This window comes from Drosophila takahashii, chromosome 2R (genome assembly GCF_030179915.1).
Source record: "Drosophila takahashii strain IR98-3 E-12201 chromosome 2R, DtakHiC1v2, whole genome shotgun sequence".
In the NCBI taxonomy this organism is placed as follows: domain Eukaryota; kingdom Metazoa; phylum Arthropoda; class Insecta; order Diptera; family Drosophilidae; genus Drosophila; species Drosophila takahashii.
Window position 1 is genome coordinate 40,468,588 of NC_091679.1, and position 27,138 is coordinate 40,495,725.

Consider the following 27,138-nt stretch of genomic DNA (forward strand, 5'->3'; position numbering starts at 1 on the left):
GATACAGATACACGAGCACACCTTTGCCTCAGGTGAGCGCCTGTGTGTGTGTATCGAAACGAGCGAATAAGAAGGCGGCGTATTGCGGACACTCTCACACACACACGAATCGGGCATTGCATAGATTGCGATTACAATTTTAATTTAATTGACCACCCCCCGCCACCTCCATTCCAATTGGGAATCGGTGGAACGGCTATCCGATTGGCTGATGGCTGAGCGATTGGAGAGAGAGAACGAGTTCGGGGAACGAGTGGAGAGCGAAACAGGGCGCACAGCCACCCCACCCCCACCGCCTTAGTTTCATCGTTCCGCAAGAGGAACAAGTGAGAAAGAGAGAACGCCTGAGAGGGACTTCAATGCTCATACCCTTTATGAGGGTATTACCGGTTTTCAGGTTCATAATTTATTCATAATATTAAATGCTATTAATGGGAGATTCAACATAATATTACTTTTTGTGATCTATGAAAAGTTCAATAACCTTTATGGTAAAACAAGTTATAACGTTTTAGGCATGTATTTAATTAAATAGATAACTTTTAATAAACTACTTCATCCGAATTTAATCGATTTTATTAGGATGATTAAGTTATATTTATATGACAATTGAGGTAATTTAGAAATCAATAAATTGACCATAAGACGCGAGAAACGTGTCGTATGAGTAATTTGTTAGGAAATGGTAATACCCTAATGAACATATAAAGAAAACTATAAAATTTATGATAAAAGGGTATTATTTTGTTAACAAGTAGTCGAAATACCCATTTCTCGATATCGATGAGGTGAGAGCTATCGTGACTAAAACAGGGGTCGGCAAAGGGGGTCGTTTCATTCCGTTCCATTCCCAATTGGATGGCTCTCTCGGCAGAGGTTGGCAGAGCAGAGCTGCGCTGCTGAAGTATATAGTTTCTTGTTCGCGATTCAGATCGATTTGGACTTCGGAGTAGACGAGACCGAGACTCTATGCCCAATTGGAGTTCCGTGAGCGTCGATCGTGCGGTCGGATAACGGCTTTTCAAATGGACACATAATAATTTCTAATTAAATAACATCAGCCAAGTGGATTAATAACAATCGTGTTCTGTGTGTGTGTGAATGTGGGGAGTAAAGACTCTTGATTTAAGATTGAAGTGAGAAGCATAGAAACCCTGAGATAAAGCGAATCGCATTAAACAACCGCAAATAATTGCAAATTTGCAGGCAAACAAACAGAAAGGCATAAAATCCAAGTGAACGGTTCTTAAGCGCACTCTCCTTTTTGCCAACAATCCAACAAGAATACAGAATAAAGAATTAAGTGTGAAGGGGAACGACGATCATAAGATCATAACGGTTCGCAAACCCAAATGCAGGCCGCAAAATCAATGCCGTATGGAAGCTAAAAACACAACAAAAGTGAGCTGTGCTAATATTTTAAATAACTAAGGAATTATATCGCGGGTGAATATCGATCCCAAGATCGCCCATCAACAGGGAATATTTGCTATATTTGTAATATTCGTAATATTCGTGACATTCGAGAAGAGCAAACCACTCCGCTTCAATGCAACTGCGAGTGCACCCTACTATGGACTGTAGCGGTCGTTCAACCAGCAATATTGAACGCGATTCCGATCTGGGGGACGATTTGGTAAGAAGAACTACACATACCATCTTTTGATTATAAGAAATAAATAGTAAGGTTCGTGTGTTTCTAATTATAATTATAATTCTAATATTGAGTACTGTGGTCCTAAAATATCAGCTACCTATATCTTTAGCAAAATATCAGATCAATGTTTCCCTTTGGCTATCACGATGCATCAAATTAAACTACCTCAACCAAAGTTCACTTGACATGGTGATCAAAAAATACAGCAATTATCGCAATGTTTGAACATAAATTCAAGTCGTAAATTTAATTGGCATAATTGGTATTTAATAAAAGTTTAATACTCGACAAGTTTAAGGATAAATGAATTATTTATTACCGAATCATTAAATGCTGATATTATATGGTGATAAATATAAATAAATTAAAAATAAATTTAAAAGTTATTTTGAAATTTGTCTGCTATCATTGCTTACAACCATTATCTTCTAATGGAAAAACCTACATATTTTCCTATTATTTTTCTTAGACCTGTTCCAAAGTGTGTATTTCACCAAATGAAATTTGTCAGGCATCAAAATTAAAAATGTATCCAACCTTTCATCTATCCGTTATATATAGAATTTGATTTGTTTTCCACTCGACCATGCGGTAATTTGAGTAACTAATGCATCAATATCCATTTGCCACGCGAAAAATATTATTTAATCTTGTAGGTGAATGGAAAAAGTGTGACAACTGATGAGGAAAAGATCCCCGAACAGATGCGACAAATCGAGCTAAAAGTAAACCATAATACTCAAAAAATTCATACTGATTTGCCGACGGCACGTGGAAGATATTGCTTCCACCAAAAAACCAACAACTTTTTATGCCATCATGATCTCTTGTTTGGGTAGCAACTTATACTTGAGTTTTTGTTTTATTTTTTCTGCTCGAAGCCAAAAGCAATTCCTGCAATTCGACTCACATTGTTTGCAGATGATTCAAAACGTAATTATAATGTTAAAAAAACACATATATGTTGATTCAATCGAGGCAGGGAGAAAGGCAATACGAAATGGGGGGAGATGATATTTTGGCGTTTCTGTTTGCCGGAGAGCCGTTAAAAGGTGACATGCTAAATGGTCGCATACAAGACGGTTATTATACCGACACACTCACATACATACTCACACGTTGATCGAGCTAAGTGCATAACATACTCATAAATACAAATAGATTCATCTGTTTCGGGGACCGCGATCCCAAGATCCCCACAATTTCCACCGATTGAAAGATCTCTTTCAATTCAAGCTCTTTGATGGCGTTCATATGTAAATAAATTGTTCAAATATTTGCATTATTTGTTAGTACCTTAAATGAATATTAAATGGGTTTTATTGCCTTTCAGGCCTTTCGGCCATTCGCTTTCAGGTATTCATATGTGGGCATGCAGCTTCATCGCATCTTCTTCAATTCAATAAAACTCTTGTTAGTTTTTTTTCAGCCCCTTTGTTTTTCTTTCATTTTTATTATTGTTAATAGACATTGCCGGCTCGATCAACAATGAGCCAGACTTTATACACTCACTGCCGGCCGGCTATTTACATAATTTTTAATAGCCTCGCTTTTGGCCAAGAAGACGGCCCGAGATGGGCTGTGCAAACAGTCGTCTGAATCTCGGATCTCGGATCTCGAATCTCAGATCCATTCGTCATCTCACTGATCAAACCTTGATGTGTTCCCTTCTTGGCTGGTGTTAATTGAAGGGTTTCTCAATTATACGTCCGCATGTGGGTGCTGTTTAATTAACCCCACTGCGAGGCGAAGCGGAGCCAACATGCTGGTGTCATTCGCACATCCGATCCGTATTTCTATTCAAATCAAATCCTGCGGCCACTCGCTCGGATTTTCGACTCAAAAGTCACGATTAAACAATAATGTGGGCTGTCAAAAAGTCATAAATTCTCGAATGAAACCAAGTCGCCGAGACCAAGTCGTGCCCAACGGTCCATGCCCAATGGCCGATGCCCGATGCCCAGCATCGTCATCCGAGCAGCACTTTAATTACTTGGGTTAAACGCAGAGTTTAAAATTATTGCCGAATTGCTGTCTGTAATTTTTGAATCGTTTTTAAATTAAATCAAGCCTGCGAACATGACTTGGGACAATTGAAAATCGCTCGCTGGCATTCGATTCTTGAATCTTCGCAGGGGGATTCTGTGCATTTTCTGACCACTGCACGTGCTCCGGGCAGAGTTCCCACATTAAATCACATGGCTCTCGCCTTTGGGTTGGGGAAACCCCCCGAAATCTCAGTGGTTGTTAACGGCTTGACTGCTGTTTGGTGGTGGTGTTTGCACTGATTCACACTTTGGCTGGATTTTGGGCAGCATTTTCCATATTTATTTATGACCATTTTTATGTGCTATCCCGAAAGTTGGGAAAAGTTATTAATTTAATTATGGGACTTTGAATGAAATTTAATTTAATTTGACTTGGATTCTATTTGTTTTTAAAAATGTTGTTTTTTCAATTTAAAACAATTACTATCAAATTAAATTAATATTTACATTCTGAGTAACTTTTTTATAAATTAACAGTATTGAATAGGTTCAAATAATAATCATATTAATTTTTTGTTCTTCAGTTTTCGGCTTACGAAATCGTTTACCTGGTTCTGAACAGGTTAACCGTTTCACACTTGGTTGATTGGAAAACGAGCCGAGTAGCCCAATACTCACACTCCCTTCGGACCCCCCTTTCGAAGCCCCCTCCCCTGCGCCACTGGCCGAAGAAATCATTTGGGTCGGACGGGCAGCGGCACCTGTTATAATTTGTTTGGCTTCTTGTACGCTGACAGGCAACGATTTTTATTAAATTCTTTCTGGGGGCTCTTTCCGCTCTTCTCCTTGCATAACCATATAGCAGGGGAAATATTTGATTAAGTATCTAGTGGGGCCCTTTGGGGGATGACATGTCCCTGACTCTTTCCCCTCCCATTTATTTATTCTTTCTGGTGGCGCTTTCAACCGCAATGACAAACGAAATTTGTTTTGCTTTTAGTTTCTTCTCGGGGCGCGAACTTGAAACTGGGCAAAAGGGGGGATTTGTCGCGTCACTCGAATATATGTAAATATATTTAAAACAAGAAAGGAAGCTAGCTTCGGCCAGCCGAAGCTTAAATACCCTTGCAGATCATTCCTATTAATTAACAAATCGCAAAAATGTTCAATTAATTTCATTAATTTTCCGATCGTTCCTATGGCAGCTATATGATATAGTCGTCCGATTTTGATCAAATTAAAATTGAAATTCGGATATATTTAAAAAGAGTCATATCCTAGAGTAGAAGATAATACAATAAAAACCATAGAAGATAGAATTTATTTCCTATTACTTTTCCATTAATTTTCCGATTGTTCCTATGGCAGCTATATGATATATTAGTCCGATTTTTTAAATATTTAATTCGAAATTCAGAAATTAAAAAATTTAAAAAATAACATCCCCAAAAGTAGAAGGTAATATTTCAAAAAACACCGAAGCTAGAATTTTTTTAACGTTTTTTTTTCCGATCCTTCCTATGGGAGCTATAAGATATAGTTGTCCGATCCGGTCGGTTCCGACATATATACTACCTGCAATAGAAAGAAGACTTTTGGGAAAGTTTCATCCCGATAGCTCAAAAACTGAGAGACTAGTTTGCGTAGAAACAGACAGACGGACAGACGGACAGACGGACAGACGGTCAGACGGACAGACGGACAGACGGACATGGCTAGATCGAATCGTCTAGTGATGCTGATCAAGAATATATATACTTTATGGGGTCGGAAACGTCTCCTTCACTGCGTTGCAAACTTCTGACTGAAATCATAATACCCTCTGCAAGGGTATAAAAATGTAATATTACAAATGCAGTTTACGGCACACAAAAATGCATGGCGACAAATGTCAGAAAAACAAAAATAAAAAAAACCAAAAATATTAAAACAGCGCAATAACAGCAGAAAGAGCTCGTAAAAAATATGATTATTATTGGTACTATTACAGTTCGCGCTTTTCGTATTGTTTTTAATGAATTTATGAATTATTTTGCCAACCATAGCTAATAAAACTGTTAATTGGATTTTCCAGTACAGCTGCCGATTGCGAAAAAGCGGCAAGAAAAGCGAATTGCGAATCGCAAAGCAAAATGTGAATTTGCGAGGGCACGAATCGCGATGGGGTGGTGGCTTAGGGGAGGGGGGTGTGTGTGGTGGAGTGGATAAAAAGTGTATTTATCATCGCGCTAATAAAACGTCTGCCCTCTCTTTCTTATTCCATATATCGCTCTCCCTCTTGCAAAATACAAACAAAAATGGGCGTGCCAAATGGCCAAGGAGAAATTCGCGCCAGCTTCAACAAATTGAATAACCAAGCGGGCAAACAAAAATTTTAATTTACTACTAAAAACATCCTTGTTTAATGTTTGGCTGTTTTCCTCACTTCACACCTGAACACCCCTGGAATTTGTGTATATATTTTGTATAACGAAGCCAAACAAATTGCAACTGAAATCAATACGTAATTATTATCGATTCTTAAACGAAGTCTTTTTTGTGAAATATCAGAAAATTAAATCATACAAATTGGCTGTTGGTTGAAGTCAAAACAAAAAGCAATTAGTGTTGCTGAAAAATATTGGCTTCTTTGCTTAGGTCAAAAGCATTGTGATATAATACTACCGAAGATTTATTTGTGCCATAAAGGTATGTTTACTGTAGATATCTTTATAAATTTTTTTTATTTATTTTCCCAGTGAAAAGCTAAGATAACAGGCTATTACATTCAACGCTTATATAAACAGAAATTACTTAGTAATATTTTTTTTATTAATCTTCAAAATGCGACAGGGCATTTTTGTTTTTATATGATTCAGATTCCAAAACATTTACTTTACAAAGATTCTATAAAAACTAAATAGTTGTAACAAAACTTTTTAGCACTAAAATCTTTTTAATGGCGGTTTTGGTACCTTTCTTCGTAATGAGAAGTGAGACTAAACTCGAGGTCATGAGTCGGCTTCTTTTCCAAACGCCCTTTTCGCAAAAATCTGTTGGTAGTATATTGTCTGAATTGCGGACCCATCACAACCAAACTATTGTGTTTAGTAACATTCCCTGATTAACAATGGTCGAATGTGAGGTCTTAGAAAACTTTCTTTATGTGGCGACACCCAGTCATAAAATAGAGATATATTTCGGGCAGGCGACTGTAACAAGCCTCAGTGCCCCCGCCAAGCCCTCCTCCGTTTGGATCCAATAAAGTGGGCTCTTTAGAGCCCCAGACAGTCCGTCAAAAGAGCAGGCGACCAAGAGACCAAGAGTCCAAAAGACCAAAAGACAGGCGGACTTGCAGGCTGGCCAAGGCAATAAAATAATGCAGTTTTTAATTATTGCCGCCTGCAATCGAAGCTAGACGCAGTGAATCCACCCCGGAGAAGGCAAAAGGAGACGGTGACCAAGCTCTGGAGCTTCGAGAAGTGCGACTTGGACTTCCAGTAAAAAACCCCAGACCCAGACGCAATGGGCGTAGGCAGGATTTGGAGAGAGGAGTAACTCCCCAATAGAGCATTCGAAAAGTTGTTAAAAATTATTTTGGCCTTTAGAATGATTCCTTAAAAAAAATTTAGAATTGTCAAGGGACAACTATAACAATTATTGGTTGAATATAAATTAAATAATAGCTATTAAATTTATTTTATGTTCGTTTTTTATAAAAAAAACATTTTTTCCAAAAACCGTTCTTATAAATAACGTTTTAAATCAAAAATCATTATTAATGTGCATCGAATAACAGTATAACTTTTTCTTGAAAAATTTAGTGCTTTCGTTTCCCTTACAAAACATTTTGGTTATCCCCCAATTGAAAATCCTGGCTACGCCCTTGGCAGACATAGAACCCAGCCCAACTATTGCCGTTTAACCGTTGCGTTTTTCTCCACTCTCCTCAGTTGTTTTTTTGTTTTTTTTAACCGGTTTAGTTTTTTGTATTTTTTATTGTTTACGCGAAATTTTTCGTCTGCCCGCCGCGCTCATTTTACATGGGCGTGCGAGCCAAAAGGGATAAGGGGGTGTTGTGGCCAAGGGGGTGGGGGTGCTGTACGTGTAGTGTGCACTGTACAGCCAGCGCCATTATGTTTTGCCAGTGTATTCGTGTGAGTGTGTTTGTTGGCCCGTTTTTGTTGTTTCCATTTTTATATTTTATTCGCTTTATTTTTTCCGCTCCGACGCTTGGCGAGCGAATGAAATCGCGTTTGTACGCACACACACACTCGACCATTAAGGCGGCGCAGCTGTGTGAGTGCGCCGGCATATAGCATATGTATATGTATCTTTCAGATACGTTTTGCATTTTAATTTTATTTCCATGCTCTCGTTGCCCGAAGACCACGTTGCACATGTTTTTGTCCCTTTTTACACATTTTATTTTATACTTCGTTTTTTCTCCATCTCTTTGGTTTTTTGCCGCTGGCTCCGAGTTCTTTCCTTCGGAATATTCTGCTGCAGTTGCATCGCGTTGAAATACATAATTCGCAACGGGGTGGATGCGTAAATGGGCAATTTTTATTTATATATTTATTCGGTTATAAGATCCAAGCACATGTGCCGGGCAAAAACAGAAAAGCTGAAAGAGAAACGAGCTTAAGGGGTTGATTGGTATATAAAAGAGAATTCTTTGATGGCTTGTTAACGGTTTGGTTAAAATAAATTATGGCTAAGAATCTTTAATCTTGCTGGCAGTCCAATTAGTAGATTTGTCTATGGATTAATTCCGTATATAGAAAGGTTCTTCCGAGTACACATAAAATCTCCCGCAGACTTATGTAAGACCCCGGGGGCAAGATGGAATTTATCTCTGGAGGGCATCAAGATCTGTCATCCAAGATTATGTTTTTGACAGATATCAAGATATGACATATGAATGTTTAAGAAACTATTTATAGAAGATATAACTGTCAGCACATGTTAGAATTTACATTTTCAATTTTCAATTGATTTTATATTTTTTATAGAAAAAAACTTTTAAAAAATTACATATTTCTTAGAATATTATAGTTAACCTCAAATTTTTGTTTACCTCTAATTTACTAACGAGCATTCCTCCAAATACCTTTCCTCTCATTTTCCCTTCTTTTTAAAATAGTTCAAACAATATGCACAATTACTCAAACTCTCGATTTGAATAAAGACAAACGTAATAAACTTAAGACGCCAGTACGCCCCGAACTGATCCTCAAATGAGAGACCGGGCGAACCCACTTGAGTCATAAGGACATTAGGTCTTAGTTCGGGCTAAAAAAAGGAAGAACAACAATGAAAAAACAAGGAAATTCAGTTGTAAAACCGGCGACTCGAGCCACAGATACAGATGCGGATACACATGCTCGCCGGCTCGTAATCTTAATCCTTCACACAATAAACGCCCCTTGGATGGGCTGCTGTATGCTATATATACTTCATGGGCTTCTCTCCTCTGGTAGCAATATCCTGATCCTGTTTGCCGGCAGCGCCCTTCACAGCTTCGTTTTTCGGATTGTCGCATTATGGGTTTTCGAGCGGTCGCAGCGGTTCGTCCTTTTGTTTTAAATTAGCACGGCATGTTGCACATACGGCCTCAGTCCGTTCGTCGGTCCGTCCGTCCATCTGTCCGTCCGTTTGTCCGCTTGTCCGTATCTGAAACCCTCGAAAACTGCGAGCAATTTCCTACAAATTTGTCATTGACAAAGCATATTCGATTGTCGTACAGCGAATAGAAATTAGGTAAATTGCATTTGTGGTTCTCAGTTCTCAATGCAATGATAATGAATTTAGATAAATTATTTCCAGCCACTTCTATCGAAAAAGTAATGTCAACACTAATTAGCGATAAAAGGGGAGGACGAGGGAGGGGTAAAGACGGTCTGTGGCAAATAAATTAAATATTTTACCTATACAGGCCACTCAGATAGTTGCCTCCGTCTGCGGTGCATTGAAAGCTATTAAAGTAAATTGCACAGGTGCTGCCCCCTCGAAACCCCATAGACTCCATAGACCCATATCCATTTGTTTTGTTTCAGTTCTGAAGTAGTATCTCTATCGGACATGTGTACGGCCGAGTTTTCCTCATTGTCTGTGGGTCTAATTGCGATTTAATGTCTTGCCTTAGCGGAGTCTTCGGTTTTTAGCCCGCGATAACAGTAGCGTTTTATCAACGCAGAAATTAATGGAACTAGCGTGTCCCCCGACCAGGTGGGTTTCTATATAGCCATATATATATGGCGGATAGTACACCTCCATTAGTTGAGTGTGCGGGTGTTTTTCCCGCCATCCATTGGATGTGACTTAATGCCTTCCAAGTGGAACACCTTATCGCTTCATGGTGATTTATGCGACGCCTATTATGACTATAAATTCCCCGGAAGCTCTCCCGATATTCCTAAGAAATTCTCTACCTGGAAGGGGCATCGTTGCGGTGATTTTGATGGAATTCTTCCTTTTGAAAATGGATATTTTCAGGTATTAAGTTTACTTTAAACTCGGTTCTCCAAAACGAAGTTCGAAAAGCTTAGTAACAGCCTTTTAATACTTTTTTAAACTACTATAAAATTTACGAACTTTTAAAATAAAAATGCGTTAATAGACAAGCGATTTTCCGGATATTTTGGTAAGCGGTACTTTGGTAAAAATTTTACCATTAATGATACCCAATAATTGTTTTTTATGATTAAAAATCAGCGTGCAAGCCTGAAGTCATTTGAAAAATAATGGTTTCTTTGGCTTTTAATTTGGATCATAATTGCCAAAAGCCTACTTTGTTATTACTTTAATGAATATTTTAAAAGAAATGGCATGTGTGCGCTCTCTGAGCCCCCAATTGCACTGCCATCTGCCGATCCATTACGATCCACGCCGATCCATGCCGATCCACTTGCACAGGCAACATTAAAGCGGCACAAATTCGTTGTGCATTAATTAGACATTTTATAGGTGCAAGTTGGTATGGCCTGCATGCCTGTTGGCCGTTGGATGTTGGCCATTGGCGGAGCGCAGACCACAATTCTGTTTGGGCCTGGTCAACAGCAGACCGCAACTAAAACGGCGAGGTACAGAGGAGCATACATGTGTATGTAGCATCTGCCTGTATTTCGCATGGCTTCGATAAGTTACATTAATTTGATATACACACACTGGCAAATATAAGCCGAGTTACCGCCAAGTCGAGTTAACTAACCAACCAAGCCGGGTTAAGCCGAGCTCAGTTTTCAAGATGCGAGGGGCGATCAACCAGCTTGGGGATTTTTAATAATTTGTACAAGAAAATTCCATAAAAAAATCATGAATAAATTTAAAATATAATTTATTTTTAGTTGTTATATTAATTCTAATAAAATATTATATTTACTTATTTTTTTAAAAAGTACCCATATCGCTACTTCAAAAATATAAAATTCTAAAAACCGCATTTAAAAAGCATTACCAATTTGAAAGGCTTACTTTTTAGGACCTGACAACATCACCATAATTATTTCGACCGCAACCGTGTGTGGAAATGCATATGCAACATTTTCGCCATAGAAGCGGTATGCATTTGCGATTTTGCGCCAACTTCAAAGAATTCCGGGAACTCGGTTTCTCTATGGTCGAGGCATTGTCTATGCCTTGGTTTTGGTTGCATTTATGATTATGCCAAGGCGACACCAGTGTACTAGTACTAGTACCACCAAAGCACCAAAGAGCCAGGCGATAAATGTTGAACACACTCGCAGATCCAGCAAACATATGCACAGCCACATATGTGTAAGAGCGACTTGAGTTGGCCTGGCTTACTTTGTTTGGTCCCCGGCTTTTGGCCGACCTCACTCCCTGCTTCCCGCTCCCCCGATGGCTGTGTTTAAATTGAAAATTCCCGATTTGCACACAGTCACAGATGCGCTTAATTTGCACCTCTCCAAATGCATAAAAACCAAGAAGCCGTGATGGAGTTGCATTCGAGTTGGCGATGCTCGATGGGCAAAGGAGTACCATGGGTGAGGCTAAAGCCGAAGCCAAAGACGCAGTCGCAGTTTCAGTTGGTGACTTCAACACTCTCGGCCATGCGTGGCGGACTTCTTGGCAAAGAGTCACGGAGCTGGAGGAACCCCCCTTATAAAGGGAACCCTCCAAGGGAACCTCCCCCCCTCTAAAGTTCGCAAGACTCTCTTGGGCTGATTGCCGTTTTGTGGGTCTGCCATTGTTAATTTATTAAGTGGTTACCTTTGTTGTCACCCCGCCGGAGGAAGTGCCTTAGTTGCTTTCAATTGAAATTGCGCGGCGTGGCTGGGTTAATGTGGCTCTCAGCTCTCGGCACATGCCATAAACCAGAATCGAGAGGCCTCTGAGTCAGCTACGAAGATCCACAGCTAGATCAATGACCACTGCCCACGCCGAGTGATCCCAGGAAGATCTGAATCGAGTGTCTTAATATCGATTCCGATTCCGATTTGCCGCCTGACAAAGTGTCTGTATTAACGCCGGCCCAGCAGGCCGCTTGTTGACATAAGCGCCGCCATTAATTCCCCATCAACTCTAAGGGGTTTCTTTGTTTTTCGCTCTAAGTGCACTGGAAAAAATCAAAAGCTGGGATTACATAATAATAAATTTGTAGTTCTTAATTATTACAATAGTTTTATTAATATTTAAAACCATTTTCTAGTTTCGTTGGTATTATACAAAAATCTATGGTTATTTGTAGGGTTAGAAACATCTTAATTATTCTACAATTTCGAAACCTCATGATCGCTTGAGCACTACTATTGACTGATATTGTATCGAATTTTCAAAATTTAATTCTTAAGATCTTTCTTTAAAAATTATCTCTATTTTATTGATTAACAGCCAAAATTCGAAATTAACTTCCGAAATATATATATTCCCGGTTTAAAAATATCTAATTAATATCCCAATCATCTTGTTTTTTCTCTGTGTAGTCACATGGTGATCGAACGGACGACGAGATGCGCGACTGCGATTCCGTGGATGGAGAGCACCATCAGCTGAGCGCCAAGGCGGCGATTGCAGCCCGCTTAAGTCACACAGTTTCCGGCGGCGGAGGGAACTTCGCCAGTCCCGAACCACAGACCGAGTTGCCCCTGAGGTGAGTGACTCCGACGGCTCCTGATTAATGTCCTGGATGCGGAGGTGCAATAATCTCTATTTTCTCACAGCCATCACCATCAACTGCCGCCAAATCATCCGCTCAACGCTCTGGGCAGCTTCATGGGCATCGGCGGTCTACACAGCATTCCAAATCTGCAGCACAGCGACGTGCTTGAGAAGCTCAAGATGCAGGTGCGCGACATGAAGGTGGGCCTGATGGTGAGTGTCTTTGATATGGTATGATATATAAAATAAAATGTAAAATAAATTAGTATAATGTGCCCAGTATGGCATTACAATATCCTTTAAAAAAAAAATATTCAACCTGCTATAGTTTTGATTCAAGCTCTTTAAAACTAATATATTTTTTGATCAGATCTTCATAATTGTAATGTCAAACAAGTGGATTAAAAGTTGTTTGTCTAAAAAAGTAAATATAAATATTCCTGGTATTTACTTTATAAAGTTGTTAATCCATAAAAAAATCATATGATTTATTTACTTATAATTAAAAAGCCTCGTATCACCTGAAATCAAATTAAAGCTAACAAAATTATAAAATATTAGTTTTCTTAAATTGAAAATGTACAAAGAGTTTGTGAGTTTTAACTCCAAATTGAATAGTTTATTGAGGAAAAATTTAATATTAAATCTCTTATTTTTACCGCAGGAACAGGATTACGCGGCTGCAGCTCATGCCGCGGCTTTCGGGGCCAATATGCTGCCCACGACAATCAACTCGGGATTCCCACTGCCCCACAATTCGGTGGCTGCGGCGGCGGTGGCTGCCTCCTTTGGCCACGTGACCTCGGCGCCCAGTGGTGGAAATGGGAGCAGCTACAACGGAGGCACCACCACCACCCCAAGCTCCAACCAGGCGGCCACCAATGGAGGCGGCAACAGCAGTGGACCAGGAGGAACCGGAGGATCTGGCGGAGGTGGCGGAGGAGGAGGAGCCAGTGCCCACCAGTTCTCGTTTGCATCCCCCACAGCAGCGCCGAGCGGCAAAGAAGGTTGGTATCTAATCCTATCGCGTGGCAAACGGCGATCCATTTGTTGTTTAACTGTTGCACTCAGCCCGCCACTTTGCAGCCAATTCCGCATCCAACTCGTCGACGTCCAGCGAGGCCTCCAATTCATCGCAGCAGAATAATGGATGGAGCTTTGAAGAGCAGTTCAAACAAGTCAGACAGGTTAGTAGAGTTACTATTCTAGGGGTAGAGAAGGGGAGAGGCAGGGGTCGGGTTTGAGTCCAGGTCCAGTCAATTGAAATCGACAAAACTGTGTGTAAACAAGATGCAGGCAAGCTATCAATTAACGACTAATAGCCAGTCGCAGTCCATTGGGAGAGCATCTTATCCCAATCCATTCCCATTCCCACCTGGCCAAAGGGGCTTCGAAACCAGTTAAGAAGATGCTGTGCAGTCCAGTTTGTGATCTCGTTTCGGATCGAAACGGATCGGCACGGTTTGTGTTAGTGCCGCCTTGAGGCGTTCCAGGCGATACGATAGTTCCGGTTTGCAATTGAGCAATTAATGAAGCCCCTTTCCAGGGCGTTAATTTGGTGAGAAAATGCGATGGTTGTGGCTGTGGCTATGGCTAGCATCCCCCGGCATGTGAGGTCCAGATGCTGACCAAGAGCAATTAGTAGGCCCGAAATCCCAATCCCCTCTCCAGAGCAGTGCACAATTTTTGTTTTTCGGTCTGGTCATTAAATGTGGTTGCCAAAATCGAGATACAGATACACTGTGTGTGTGAAACTCGACAGCTTTTGGCTTGGTTTCGTTTGACTCGTCTCGCTTGGGCCATAAAAACCGAATTTCGATTAACTTTAAATGCACACACAACTCCCTTTCGGCCAGGCTATCCATCAAACGGAGCCCGCATTCTCTATGCACTATAAAAACTTTGACCCTCGCAATGCAATGCAAAAGATACTTATGTATCTCACGGATGTGGATATGTATCTGTAACTTCACGCTTAACACCTTCGCTTACACCGTGTGCGGGGCTCTTGAATGATGATGATGTGCTTGCAGAAACCGGCTGGGTAAAGATATATATGTATATATTTCCCCTCACCCTTATCCTCCTCCCACTGACTGTGCTTTCTGTAGGTGTCGAATAAATCCCTCGACCGGCACATTCAAAATGGCTGTTTGGCTCTTTCATTAATTGTGGAAAAGAGACGAAACGTTAATTATGTTAATTGAAGCGATAGCTGCGACTACGAAAAACAGCCATTTTGAAAGAGTATCGCACAGATACGTTCATTTATTCGCCGGCCACTGAGCCACTCAGCCATTTGCCTTTCCTTTCCCCAGTTCCCAAATCTGATCTGATTTTAGTTCTCCGTCTTGGCCATCAGTCAGATAGTCAGCCAGTCACCCAGCCAGCCATCCACCCATCCATCCATCCATCTATCTATCTATCTTTATATCCATCCACATCCATCCGCAGACGAAGACAACAAGTAAACCAAAAATATTATTTTTGGTACATTTCGCTGCTCATTTCTCGTATTATATAGTTTCTTTCTGCGGCTGCTCTGCTCTCATTAATCAATGTCAATTATCTGTACGTACTGAATAATTATGTTTAATTATAGACCCCAAAGCATTTTCCAATAATATTCTATATTTTATTTCTTTGTACTTAATTTCTAAGGCAGAAATATGTACACTAGGGTGGACTTCTTTAAGGTCAACTGAGCTCAGCATCTTAAATGGTAGGTTTCTGTGTCCAATAAATTTATGCGAAAACAGAAAATTTTTATTTCATCGTTTAGGCGGTGCGCAATGGCCCTAAAGTTTCGCTGAAAATTAAGTGTAAAACTAGGAATTTACCCCATTCCATTTCTTGTCAGATTTTAACATGTCAACTTTTTGGTTTCGCTCGAATAAAAGAGTCAAGTAGAAATTTATTTCATGAATATTAACAGTTGGACGTAGCCTAGCCAGTAGAGCTTCTGTCTCCGAACAAAAAAAACCGAGTTCGATCCCCGACTCATCATTTTTTTTTTGTGACTCACAATAAAATAGAGATTCTATTTTACAATTTTGAAGATTAACTATCACTTTTGCGTTCGCCAATACAAATTTTCGTCAAAGAAGAAAGCCAGCATTTAGGATACAACGATATTGACTCTTATTTTTCAGAGACCGTAATATTTATAAGTTTTACTCTAAAAGTCCTTGATTATTCGTTATTATTGTTATTTTTAAGTTGTAATTGTCTCCCAGGGACTCGAATTTTATCAACGACTACATCCCTTGTTAAAAAGCTCGGAAAAGTGATTAAGATACTTTTTAAAATACTGTCAAAGTATAAAATTAAGTCTACGACATCTAGATGAATCTGAAATATGCGTAATAAACTTTAAAGCCGTTGCGCACCGCCTAAAACAAATTATTTTTTACTTTTTCTTTCTTTAATGGATTAAGGATACAAAAATGCTATATATGAAGGGGTGAGAGCATGGCCTTAGAAATTTCATACAAAATAAGTCCACCCTAATGTACACATATATGTGGACCTGCTGAAGAATTCAATTGTGGCGATTGTGCAATTTCCTTTCAATCCAAAGTTTTTTTTGGCGCGTGTTTTGCCTTTTGTAATTAGCAGATCGCGAATTCACTTAGTCATCGTGGAGCTAACGTTCTAAATTTATTTAAATAGGAGGAGAAAAATTAAATCAATTCTAGCTTTTAATTACCTATTTTAAAAGCAAATATACTGCAAGTTTTGCAAATTTAAATTGTCAAGTATTTTAGGGATAAAAACGCAACAAAATTTTAGTTATTTTCTTAAATGCCAAACTTGGATTGTTGCACAAGTGAAGTAATATCTCTTTAATTTGTATTTCCTTGGATTTTTTTAAATTTAAAATATAAAAAAATGAATCAATGTGCTTAAATAATGATATAATAATGTTATAATGATAATGTTTTTAAGGATAAATGGTTCGTATTTTTTACAAGGCAATTAAATGCTATTTCCACATGTTAAGTAATGTTTTTAATTTTTCTTTTGGACTTAAATTTATTATGAACTTAAAGTTTTATTTAAAATAAGAGCTCAGAGTGATAAATTAATTTTAATTGGCATTTACTCAGTGTAAATTGTGAAACATCATTAGCAGATGCATTCTCCAGAAAACTGTAAGAGCCAACAAATGGAATAAAATATAAGACACAACGAAACGGAAAGTCTGTTCAACACGTTTCGAGTAATGAGTGTGAAATTCTTGAATAAATATCAAGGCAACCTGCAGATGTAAATGTATCTGTATCTGCACTCGAAGCTGCTTCTGCATTCTACTCGAAAAATGATGGGCGCTGGCAGTCGAATTATATTCACTCGATACGACAGGATAACACTTAGGGACCAAAGGCCATGCAACGGGATCTCTGTCCATATAAATTTTAATGTCCACTGGAGACCTTTTTGCATCCATATGCTAGGGCATCTGTATCTGATAGTTATAAATTACACCCACACACAAACACAGAAGCGAAGGCAGGCAAAAGGAATTGATCTGGCGAAAATATAGCCGAAGAATTCTCAGAATCAAGGATTCAAATTTCAAGCACCCAGGCAGCGGATTTGTTGGGTACCCAAGTCTAGGCGACAAATAAGTGAGATTATTTTTATAACCCGAACCCCGAATCCAGAATCCAGAATTCCGAACCCGAAAAACATGTGTGTGCTCTCAGGCAGCGGCAGCATCTTCGATAGTTATAAAAACGATTATGATTGGTCTACAAAAACCCTGTTAGGGGATAGAATTCTCGTTTCTCTCTGTTTTATAACTTTATTGCCACGGATTTGGGAGAGATATTGGTAGCGCTTAACGGTTTTGCGGCTGCTGTGATGCAAGTAAGGGATCTGAATTCGGAATTCGGGAGAGATATTGGGAAATGAGACGGAGACACAGGTTTGCAACCCTTGTGTGAAAGCGGGACTTCATTTTATGATTATTAATACAAAATACCCCAGACAGGCAGGCAATATCGAACACACAGATACAACATATGTTTGCCTGTGTGCGTGGGTATGTAAATGTGTGCCTGTGTGTGAGGGCAGCGGCAGCGACGCAGGCAGCATTTCGATCCAGACTCCTGCCATATATTTAGTTGATAAACGACCTTTGATGGCGTTGCATCGTCGCGTTGATCAATGAAATAAAACCAACGAAATTGGTTTTTTTTGTGTGCATACCAAAAAACAAGTGAAAAATATTTTAAATATAAAAACCCGAGTTCAACAAGTGTTAAAATGCTGATTTCCGAGGATCAAATACAGGAGGTACAGGCCACATAAAGTGTAATCAGTGAAAAACGCGAACCTCAAAGAAACCAATCCAGTTGAATTTCAATTAATTTATTTTGTGTTTGGCTCAACCCCGAGCGGTATAAAGCCGTTTATATATATATATAAGGAGGTTTTTCGTTGTGTATGCAATGCTCCTATAGCTCTTGTGGGCGTCGAGCATCATAAAAAATATCCCCAGCCCCTGCCAGCTTCTTTCCAAGCTGGAGGAGTCCGTCCAGAGTGCCTGGCCAAAGTCGAGGCTTCGAGTCTGACTTGGTTTTAAATCATTTATGCGAGGAGGTGGAGAGGCGAAAGGAGTCGGAGAAGGAGGCAGTTCATCATTCGCATTGACTTAGAATGTGCACCACGGACTGCAAAGGGTTTTAGCTGGGTCTCCAACTTCACAACTCCAACTCGAACTGCGCGTTCGTTTCTTTCTTTTTGCAGTAGGCGGAAAGTATGATGAATTCCGAATTTGATGAGTTCACTCCGATGTTGTCATTAATTCTGAACATTCTCGTACCCAAGTTGCGACTAGGGTTTTTCCTCCGAGAGTTGGTTCCTGGTGGCAAAGGTCAAAGCATGAGCCGCAGGAAAACCACAGCAGATAGCGATGATAAATAATAATGTATAGATGGCAGATACATATGTATCTACGAATCTCTATCTTTCTAACCATCCATGTGTATATCTCTGGCCCTATCTTTATCACCTAATTATCCATTGTGCGACTCACGCTCATTGAGTACTTCACACTCTAACAAAAACCCAAAGGAGCAGGGTTGGAGGTTAGGGGATTGGTTCTCTAACAACCCCCAGCAAACAATGAATAGCATTGCAGGGAGGGATCAAGAGCGAGATGGATAGACCCAACACGCGCCCCTGTCGACGGCAGTGTCTATTGTTGGCCCAACAAAAGGCCAGAAGTGAGCCAAAACTCCATTTTGTGCCAAACCATTGGCCAAAAGAGTCAAGTTGTTGGGTCTTTTGTTAGATTGTTTTGTTATTATTGAGCCCTAATATGCTTATAATGGCTCGTTTTGATGTGTTATCCCACTCATAAATAAAAAAAAATCAGTGGGATATATATTTAAATTTGCAATAGTTGCTAAAAATATAAATTGTGATATTTCTAATAAAATAATTGGGATAAAATACTTTTTTATATTCTCGAAAATTGTCTTTAAGAAACCAATGCATTTTTTTTTGGCGCCCCCGGGTGGACAATTCTTGATGAATCGTTTGCATATGCGTTAAAAAGTGATTTGCAAACTAAATTTTTTTTGGATTGACCCTTAAATTTATATATATTTCTTTCTACTTTTTTACAGCTCTATGAAATCAATGATGACCCCAAACGCAAAGAGTTCCTGGACGATTTGTTCTCGTTTATGCAAAAGCGCGGTAAGTTGCATCTTACATTGAAGTTTTTCAAGGGGCTAAAAGGGGGGTTGGGGCCTCTATTGGGGGCTATATCTCGAATCTTAAATTTGCATATCCCTGGCCCAGATGACGGATTGCTGACTCAGCCAGCCAAGTGTTTTTGGGCTCACTCAAATTATGTTAATTGAATAAATTTCTCGGCACTTTGACGTTTGATTTTGAAGAGTGCGAGGGGGTCCAAGGGGGAGCCATTAAAATATGCAGAAATTCTGGTGAAAAGGAAACCGAGAAACCCAGAGAGAAGTAGAGAAATCATTTTGGTGGCTGACTTTTTGTCATTTTGTCACTTCAAATTACTGTCACACTCACACACGAGCAAAGGGGGTACCATATGCATATTGGTACTTAAATTTTAAAGGCGACTTGCAGCGGCAATCGGAGCAAATGCCTATTTATACATGCGAGTATGCTTTCCTGCACTTTTGTCATTAATTATGGGCATTAACAAATGCGAGGGAAATCGGTGGCATCGGTGGCGTGCACCCACTACTAATGCCTGCCGTGACTGTACTTTCACAATAAATTACACTTCCGGTTAGCCATCCAAGTGCAATCCCCAAGCGTCCTGTGAAACCCTTTAAATTATCGCTGGAGTGTGTTTGTCACAATTGCCTGAAAGCCAACTTGAGAGGGCATTAAATTTGTTTATATTTGCACAAGTCATATTCCAGAAAAATAGTATGGAGTTATATTGTTGACCTACCGCAAACCTTTATAGAGAGAACACTATTTAAACAGTTTAAATAAATAAAACTAAAATACAACATTTTAATACATGTTTTAAAAATGAATTTTTAATTACAATTAAAATAAATATATTTCGGCACTTCAGATGTAAAGTTGAAATTGCATTGTATTTTTATCCGATATATATATATCCCAATATATCTCTGAATATCCATCCTGAATTCTTAACATCTTAAAGTACAGAAAATATATATTTGTGTAAGAATTTCGCACAGAAATGTGAGTAAAGTCGGGGAAGGGAAAACAATTTCCCATGCGAACTGCATGTTTACTTTATGGATTGTTTATTTATTTTATGTAATTTCGTATTAGTTTCATACAAAGTATATAAATCTATGCTTTGGATAAACATACTTACACATCTATATGTGCGTAGGACATCTCTGCTGGTTGACAACTTAATGGATTTTAATCTGTCACATGCGTTCAAGTTTTGACATATGCATGCTCACCCGTCGCGGTCACTGCAAAGGGGGTTTCGGTGGGACAGGGGCGGGGAAAAGGGGGTCGCCTGGGGGAGACTGTCTAAAGTGTCGTCCGCCATGAGAAGGAAGCACCGAAAAATGCGACTCGGGCCAAAAGTATTCCGTGTCCATATGTCTATAACCGAATGATATTGTACAATTGTACAACTAACTAACGGAAATTATGCTATATGGTACACATTTGAATATATATTTAGAGGTATATAAAATAAATGTGGATCGCTTGCCGTGAGATGTTTATGCAGCGAAGAGCGGCGCAATTCTTAATTAAAAGACGTCAATCACTTATCAACGTGGCCGCTATTTTCGTAGATATTTCCCAGTGCTCAACGTCTGAGATCTGAAATCTGGGAACCGGGACCCCTGACTAAATCGGAACAGGAGATACGACAGACTCCCTCCGGTGTTGGTGGCGTTATGATTTCAGACTCGATCAAGTTTCTTTTAATTTCCATTAAAAACGCCTGACATCTAGGAAAACAAATGCAGCCGAATAAATAAATAGATGTGCGCCGAAAAGAGTTCAGGCTGAAAGCCACGCATACGAGCCGAACAAAAAATGTAAAAAGCTGCCAAGAAAAATAATAATAATAAGTCGTCAGTCGGCATGTGCGTGTCAGGAGTAGCGCAATCGGGATCGGTTCGAATATTCAGATATTCAGATAGTATCCGATCGAGAGCCTTGGGCTGGATCTCCCTGGATCTCCAATGAGATCCTATGCGACGGAGAGTTTAATGATCGATTCGAGTGACGGGCAACCAGAGTTGATCATTAAATTGCCTTTGATTATGTGCGTCCTCCCCAGTTTTTGATTTTTTCTCCGTTTGTGGCTCGTGCAGCGATCGATTTCGATCCAATCCAATCTTTTTGCTCTCGCACATTATAGTAGTGCACATGTCCCGACCGGCAGTTCAGTTGTTCATTTATTTTGTGTTATTCCTTTTTGATACCCGGGCATCACCTCGCCACTCAATTTGTTTATATGCATAAAAAACAAACGTATTTTCATTCAATCAACACGTCCATCAAAGAGTTTGATTGATTCCTTTGGGGCTCATAAAACACAACGAAAAAAGAAACCGAAAGTCGATCGATCGATCGATGGTTCGATGGATCCAAGGGGCAGCAACAGGCATTCGGTGATATGGTATATGGTGTTTGGTATTTGGATCGTAAAAAAGAAAGGAGGCCGGGCAGCATTATACAAATTGGAATTACACACGTACAGAGCCAGCAATTATGCAGGTTGATTTCCTTTTTATGCGTTTTTTTGGGCCCTATGCAGAGGGAAAAAGAGTGGGGTTTTTTAAGTGCCAAATGCTGATGATGCTGAGGGGGATGTCTTAGTTGAAGGAAGATATATTATTAGAGAAAAGTGGTATCTAAATATATGTGATTATGTCTTTGGGCTAAAGCTTTAGATTTATCGATCTTTTCGATATTTTGACAATAGCGATTCAATAATATCGATGTTTTTAAGGGTAAACAGAAATTTAATATCGAGAAATAGCGAGGTTAGGCAGCCAAAACATTCTTTATCAGGAAAATTATAATAATATTTACTTAATGTAACTCAGTACATTATACAAATTTCTTTCGGTGTGCAATAAAAACAGAAGAAGCTGGAAGGCACGTGAAAATTTGAATAATACAATTTGAATAGCAAATAGAGGCAAATGCCAATGTATATGATGATGATTAGCTGCCATAAACAGATCAACATATGTACAAACATGTGTATATATATGGCCGATCTATTATAGTGTGTGTGCCTCGAATCGGGCAACAATTAGGATTTATTTCAGTTTTTATCGGCTTCGGTGTGCACTTTTCAGCTGCTACCGGGGCTACAAGTGTTAATTGCTTCGTGATCGATGAGTGGGAGTGGGATTCGGGATCTGCGGAGGGGGCAATCGGGAATCTCTGCTCACTCTTCGAGAGAGATAAATCTGTTTTATGGATCTTTAAATCGTGTTTTGCTTGTTGGTGCATTTAACGAGCTGGATGGAAAACATAGCCAAGTGCAAGAACAAGTTTTATGCTAGCAAACAACTGAATTCGAATTCGAATGTGTAGTAAAGCATTTTCCTTTTTCTATTATTTTATGCAGGTACGCCGATCAATCGGCTGCCGATTATGGCCAAATCGGTGCTGGATCTCTACGAGCTGTACAATCTGGTGATAGCCCGCGGCGGCCTGGTGGATGTTATCAACAAGAAGCTGTGGCAGGAGATCATCAAGGGGCTGCATCTGCCGTCGAGCATCACCAGTGCCGCCTTCACCCTGCGCACCCAGTAAGTGGATATGCCTCTCGATGCCTTCCCTTCCCTTTCATCCCATCCCATTTACCTGCCACGTTGAGCTATGTCCAAGGCAAACATAAATACAAATACCATCAGCCGTACAAGATGCGGGACAAACAGAAACGGACAATCAAACATTGCAGCGATCAAGCAACAATCGATCAGCGATCTTGGCTTCACTCTTTCTCGCCGGGATCGTGATTTGTTTGCCTGTCGCTTTCGTATTTACACGATAATTCAACTTAAACAGGACATCAACGTGAAGTTTACCCCGGTGCATCGGCATCTCCCTGCTGCCGAAAGGCATTGCATGTTTGCCGCGCTTATTAATAATTTTATGCATCTCGCATCTTGCAGATACATGAAGTATCTGTACCCGTACGAGTGCGAGAAGAAGAACCTCAGCACGCCGGCGGAGCTGCAGGCGGCCATCGATGGGAATCGCCGGGAAGGACGTCGCTCCAGCTACGGGCAATACGAGGCCATGCACAGCCAGATGCCAATGGTATGTAGTATATATATTTTAGGTAATTAGGTAATTCTGGAAATTCATTTTATATTTCCCCTAAATAGACGCCCATTTCGCGACCTTCCCTCCCCGGTGGCATGCAACAAATGTCGCCTCTGGCTCTGGTCACCCATGCCGCGGTGGCCAACAATCAGCAGGCTCAGGCTGCCGCCGCCGCTGCTGCAGCTCATCATCGCCTGATGGGAGCTCCGGCCTTTGGCCAGATGCCCAACTTGGTCAAACAGGAGATCGAGAGCCGCATGATGGAGTATCTGCAGCTGATCCAGGCCAAGAAGGAGCAGGGCATGCCACCTGTACTCGGTGGCAATCATCCCCACCAGCAACAGCAGCAGCAGCAACATCAGCAGCAGCAACATCAGCAACAGCAACATCAGCAGCAGCAGCAGTCGCAGCAGCAACATCTCCTGCAGCAGCAGCAGCGACAGCGGTCGCAGAGCCCGGATTTGAGCAAGCACGAGGCACTCAGTGCTCAGGTGGCTCTGTGGCACATGTACCACAACAACAACAGCCCACCGGGATCGGCACACACCTCGCCGCAGCAACGGTAAGCGCGAATATTGATTCAAGTTTGATTGAAATCGCTTGGTGGATTTGCCAATTGCGATTGCCAAATGTTTTCATTAGCCGGTGGGATGATTTAACCCACTCTAACTGGTATTCACTTTTGCTTTCCTTTTTGTTGAATGTGCCATTAGTAGTAAAGAGTAAATTGCTAAATCTTTAAGATGCATCTTTTTCTTAAAGTGTGTTAAAGAGGCATTTTTTATTAATCACACAAGTCAGAAAAAACCTATATCTAAATAAATGTTTAAAAAAGCAACAATATATTTAAATGTTAAAACATAAATTTTTGTTTCACAAAACAAGACGTTAAATTATTTTGTATTAACTATAAAAATATCGAAACCCTTTTAAAAATTAATTATTCCGTAAATATTTTAAAAGCCAAATTTGTATTTTTTTTTAGACCATTTTTTGTCCGCATGTTTTATTTAAAGTAGGCTTTAAACCAGAAAACCCCATAAACGTTGTAACTGAACAGCAGGCGCCATCTATCTTACAAAACTGTTGTTATAAAGCGCCCTCTACTTAATAATTTAAACCGATTAGCAAAGACACTAACCATTTACTCTCCACCTACAGCGAAGCCCTGAACCTCTCTGATTCACCGCCAAATCTCACAAACATAAAAAGGGAGCGCGAACGGGAGCCCACGCCGGAGCCCGTGGACCAGGACGACCAGCCCCACCAGCCGCCTCCGGCCAAGCGCGTGGGCAGCGGCCTCCTGCCACCCGGCTTCCCCGCCAACTTCTACCTGAATCCCCACAACATGGCCGCCGTGGCAGCGGCAGCGGGATTCCATCACCCGTCCATGGGCCACCAGCAGCAGGACGCCGCCTCCGAGGGCGAGCCGGAGGACGATTACGCCCACGGGGAGCACAATACCACCGGAAACTCCTCGTCCATGCACGATGACAGCGAGCCGCAGCAGATGAACGGCCATCATCACCACCACCACCACCACCAGCTGGACAAATCCGATGACTCGGCCATCGAGAACTCCCCGACAACCTCCTCCACCACCACCACCACTGGCGGTGGGTCGGTGGGTCATCGCCACAGCTCACCCGTTTCCACCAAGAAGAAGGGCGGCGGTAAGCCCCAGAGCGCAGGAAAGGATCTGCCGGCCGAGGACAAGGATGCAGCCTCCACCGGCAAGCTCAATCCCCTCGAGACGCTGAGCCTGCTGTCCGGCATGCAGTTTCAAGTGGCAAGGAATGGTGAGTTGATTGGGATGAATTGAGCTAGAGCTCGAAGGGCGATTGGGAGTGATTCAACCTAGAAATATTTACAGAGATAAAAAAGAATTGATAATAGAAAACTTAATTTTGAAAACTTAATAACTTAACTGAACTTAATTTTGAAAATTAATTTTAATTCAAAATAGATTTCAGATTATTTTTAAAGATAGAAAATTACAATTTCCATTTATATATTACGTTTAAATTTACCTGGATATATCAAGATGATCCTGAAACTTTTTTTCTACAGTGCAGATTAAAAGAAAATATTCAAAATCTCTTTTAAGCTTTTATTTGCTTTTCTACGGGTTATTTAAATATATTTAAAATCAGAAAGAGTTTTTAATTATTTATATTACCTGAAACGTTTTAACATAAAATAGGATTTAGACAAAAAATATTGAAATGTATTTAATCCAAACCCTAATGCCTTGCAGGAACTGGCGATAACGGCGAACCGCAGCTAATTGTCAATCTGGAGCTCAATGGCGTCAAGTACTCGGGCGTGCTGGTGGCCAATGTGCCGCTGTCCCAGGTGGAAACCAGGACGAGCTCACCCTGCCACCCAGCAGAGGCAGCCGCCAACCAGGAGGAGGAGGAGGAGCACGACGAGGAGGAGCCACCGAAGGCCGCTGAAGAGGATTCGGAATCCCATCGATCGCCAGTTAAGCAGGAGAACGAGGATGCCGACCAGGACATGGAGGGCAGCGAGGTCCTTGTGAACGGCGGTGGCTTGGAAGGGGGTGGTGTGGGTGGTGCTGCTGCTCTACCTGTGCCCCTGCTCAAGGACGCCGTGGTCAGCTAGAGAGGGGGCAGGATAACAAAGACGAGAACGAGATGGCGGCAAGCAAAGGATAGGAATACCAAAGTCATATTTTTCAGAAAAATACAAAAGCAGTTCAACTCACACAAGCACACAGATGCCGAACCCAAATGTACATACACACGCAGGCGGCAGGAGCACAGGAGGCCGAAGGATGTGGCCATTGTTGATGTGGCCAGGACAAGAAAAGCGCATTAGGCGCATCGATGTTCGCACATACACACCTACAATATGCACCGTCCCCCTGAAAACGCCGCCAGTAGAGGATCATACGGATATATATATGCTAAGATATATATATTACTAGATACATGTGTGCTCTATTTCCACATTTGCATAAAAGACAAGCCAGCGAGCGTGTAGTTATCGATAGCCATTACTTACATAAGCGAGTGCATCACCTCGGATGCATGCGAATACAACCACTATACCCGTATATATATATGATATATGAATTAGGTTACGATTCCGACAAAACCCATCTGTTTTTAGCGTGAAATCTGTTTTATCCCCCTACGAACTTCTCCCTTTTTGTGTTAGGCTGCAAGGCTTCTGTACATATCAATCAATATACCTAGCTAGTAGACCATATACTATATATTATATACTATATACTATATTATCGGAACGTCTAGTTTGTAAGAACACATTCATACACACACCGCTAACAACCACACATGCATATCCATTATGACCGCATCGTAGACATATTTTAGACATAAAATCAACACAAGTAATAAGCATAAATGTATCTGTCGTAAAATTAAATTGCGCTTTTGGCACCCACACACGATTTCGAATTCGATTCCCAGCCGCAATTTCTACCTATTAACTACTCCATAATCCAAAGCCAAGTGGAAGGCAAGTGGCGAGCCACAACAACAAATTGATGAGCATATTCTAAGCATAAGCGTTCAATTTATTGAATAATAATAAATCTATTTAATTTTA

The 27,138-nt window shown here is 40.5% G+C and overlaps 1 protein-coding gene across 3 annotated transcripts; it reads left to right on the forward strand.

Moving 5' to 3' along the window:
• The first annotated feature begins 927 nt into the window (after nt 1-927).
• On the forward strand, nt 928-27,138 carry retn (retained). Of its 3 annotated transcripts, none has more exons than XM_017143314.3 (11): nt 928-1,636; nt 12,573-12,739; nt 12,810-12,960; nt 13,412-13,754; nt 13,819-13,934; nt 19,386-19,458; nt 22,841-23,024; nt 23,391-23,538; nt 23,607-24,106; nt 24,706-25,343; nt 25,802-27,138. In XM_017143314.3, the coding sequence occupies exons 1-11, from the start codon at nt 1,550-1,552 to the stop codon at nt 26,167-26,169; spliced, it is 2,775 nt and encodes a 924-aa protein (XP_016998803.2). In that variant the 5' UTR covers nt 928-1,549; the 3' UTR covers nt 26,170-27,138. The 3 variants fall into 3 exon arrangements, with proteins under 3 accessions (XP_016998803.2, XP_016998804.2, XP_070068894.1); XM_017143315.3 differs by having other exon boundaries at nt 13,834-13,934; XM_070212793.1 differs by lacking the exons at nt 928-1,636; nt 12,573-12,739; nt 12,810-12,960 and adding an exon at nt 13,221-13,339.